Source organism: Setaria italica, chromosome IX (genome assembly GCF_000263155.2).
Source record: "Setaria italica strain Yugu1 chromosome IX, Setaria_italica_v2.0, whole genome shotgun sequence".
NCBI classification, from domain to species: Eukaryota; Viridiplantae; Streptophyta; class Magnoliopsida; order Poales; family Poaceae; genus Setaria; species Setaria italica.
Genome location: NC_028458.1, coordinates 17,616,286 through 17,618,658, shown reverse-complemented (window position 1 = coordinate 17,618,658; position 2,373 = coordinate 17,616,286). Strand labels below are relative to the sequence as shown.

The 2,373-nt window shown below is 52.2% G+C and overlaps 1 protein-coding gene across 1 annotated transcript; it reads right to left on the bottom strand.

Moving 5' to 3' along the window:
* Positions 1–1,108: 1,108 nt before the first annotated feature.
* On the bottom strand, positions 1,109–2,039 carry LOC111258418 (GATA transcription factor 5-like). Its single transcript, XM_022829625.1, has 2 exons — positions 1,899–2,039; positions 1,109–1,811 (listed from the first exon to the last, which is right to left on the bottom strand). The coding sequence occupies exons 1-2, from the start codon at positions 2,004–2,006 to the stop codon at positions 1,377–1,379; spliced, it is 543 nt and encodes a 180-aa protein (XP_022685360.1). The 5' UTR covers positions 2,007–2,039; the 3' UTR covers positions 1,109–1,376.
* Positions 2,040–2,373: the final 334 nt, after the last annotated feature.

Below are 2,373 nucleotides of genomic sequence, written 5' to 3'. Positions count from 1 at the left end.
TTGGAACTTTTGCTTGTTTAAGTATAGCTGCTGACTTAGTTTGGTAAATGAACTTAGAACTGGACGCTAAAATCTTGAAAGTAAGGACCTACTGTAGGCGCTTTTGGCAAAGCAAACCCCTCAGCCAAAAAGCCTTGCATGTCTAGAAGATGGTGGAGTAGTTTCCCCGGTCGGTTGAGTCTTGTTGAGCTTAGTTGCTCAGCCTTGCTTGTGGCACATCTTTCAGGTGATGTTGAAGCTTCTGAGTTTGCTGCTGTTGGCACTTGGCCTCCCCAGCTTCCACCTGGGTGGACGGTCGAGTGGGATCCCTCCTCGGACGGCAAGGATAGGGATCAGTGATGTCAGGATCGGCCTCACCGTGACATCTGACCCCGGCACTAGCTTCCGCTAGTTTATCTTTTCCGCTGCTTAAGAACTTTGTAAAACTTTGATTTTCAAACCAGTGTTGTAAGAAATTAATGTGCTTGTTCAAGTTCGATGACCTATTGTATTCTCTGGAACTGCTCACCTTCGTGTGAGCTCTGCTATCTCGGTCCTGAATAGTGGTTTATCGGATGAAATCCGACGAACTGCCAAGTTAACTTGATTAAAGCACAAGATCACGTGTTAGGCGACTTAATCGTGCTTTAGCTAAGTTAATTGGGGCGGTTCCGCCACACCTGGGCTCCACCACCATCCCCGTCGCAACCTCCCGACCTGCCTGCTGTCGCCTCCACTGCCTGCGGGCCCTCCTCAAGGGTAAGGGTGGGAAATAGCCGAGGAGGAGCTGCGGGAGCCAGGTTTTTTGGCTCCGCCTCCTCGAAAGGGCTCCTAAGAGCAGGATTCGCGGGGCTCTGCTGCCGGAACCGGAGCCGTTTTGCTGGGCGCTCGCCCTTTGGCAGGGCTTCGGAAGAAACCGCTCCCAGAGCCCTGCCAAATGAGGACTTAATGAAAAAACTAACGGTATTTATTTGTGTCATGAATACTAATACTTTATTATATAAATTTGATTAAAATTGAGATATTTTAACTTTTCAAGAAAGTTGGAATGACTTGTGATTTGGAATAGAAGAAGTATTATATAGTATAAAATACTTTGCTCGATAAAAACAGACACGTAAAGACCCCGAATGCATACAAGCCATCTTTTGAAGCATCAACCGTAATATGTCGATCGAAAACCACGATGATGCACGTTCTTTCAGCTAAAATCTTTGGAAGAGAACAGGCCACTTGGCATAACCCAGGAACCGCAAAACAAGACACCCTAGTCCTTCTTAATTCATTTCCTAGTTTCTAATCACGTCAAAACTCTAATCAACCATTCCTTAATCCTAAAACCCATGGGAAGGTGCAGAAGCGAAAACCTCCAAACGACATTGTTAATCAACCCCTCTTCACTTCTCGCCGAAGGCTGCGCCGGGGGAGGCCACGGCCGCCACCTGCCGTTGGCGGCGCATCTCGACGACGCGGTTGTGCCGGTTGGAGTGCATCTCCGGGGAGAAGGTGGGGCTGCTCGCCGGCCGGTACTCCGGCACCAGGCGGCCGCTCCGGTACCGCAAGCCGCACGCGTTGCACAGCGTGGCGGCACCCTCGGGGCCTTCGCGCCACTGTGGCGTCTCCTCCGTCCCGCAGTGCCGGCACCGCCTCCCCGCCATCGCCTTCTTCGCCACCACCCGCCGGCGCCGGCGCGCGCCCTTCGTCGGCGGCCGCGGCGCCGCTGCCGGCAGCATCGTCTCCACCGCCGGGAACGCGTCCTTGTTCGACAGCCACTCGAGCTCCTCCTCCTCGCCCTTGGCGCCGCTGCTGCCGGCGGCCGCCACCTCCAGCGCCTGCAAGAACCGACCTTGAGTGAGCCCCCTCATTTCCCAACCAAGAACCGCGAAAACCCTGAAACAAGGGGCCGCGGCCACCCGTACCGCGTGGTCAAAGAAGGTCTCGAGATCGACGCCGGCGCCGGCGCTGAAGAAGAGCTCGTCCGCGACCGCCGCCACTGAGTCGCCGTGGGGCGCGTTTTCCACCACCATGGCCGCTTCTGTTTGGGCGCCTCTCTAGCAAGAGGCCAAGAGCAGGGGTTAAAGCAGAGGAAAAGACCTTTCGAGGACTTCACCTTTTTGGTTTCGGTTTGTAAAAGATGCCTTCCACTGCACGTTTTCTTCCTCTTGCGGCTACAGGTTACAGTCTCAGGGGGTGTTTGTTTCTTTAGCACCTCCTAAAATTCCTGTCACATCGAATATTTAGATACTAATTAGGAGTATTAAATATAAGCTAATTACAAAACCAATTGCATAGATGTAGACTAATTTGCGAGACGAATCTATTAAGCCTAATTAGTTCATGATTTGACAATGTGATGCTACAGTAAACATGTGCTAATGATGGATTAATTAGGCT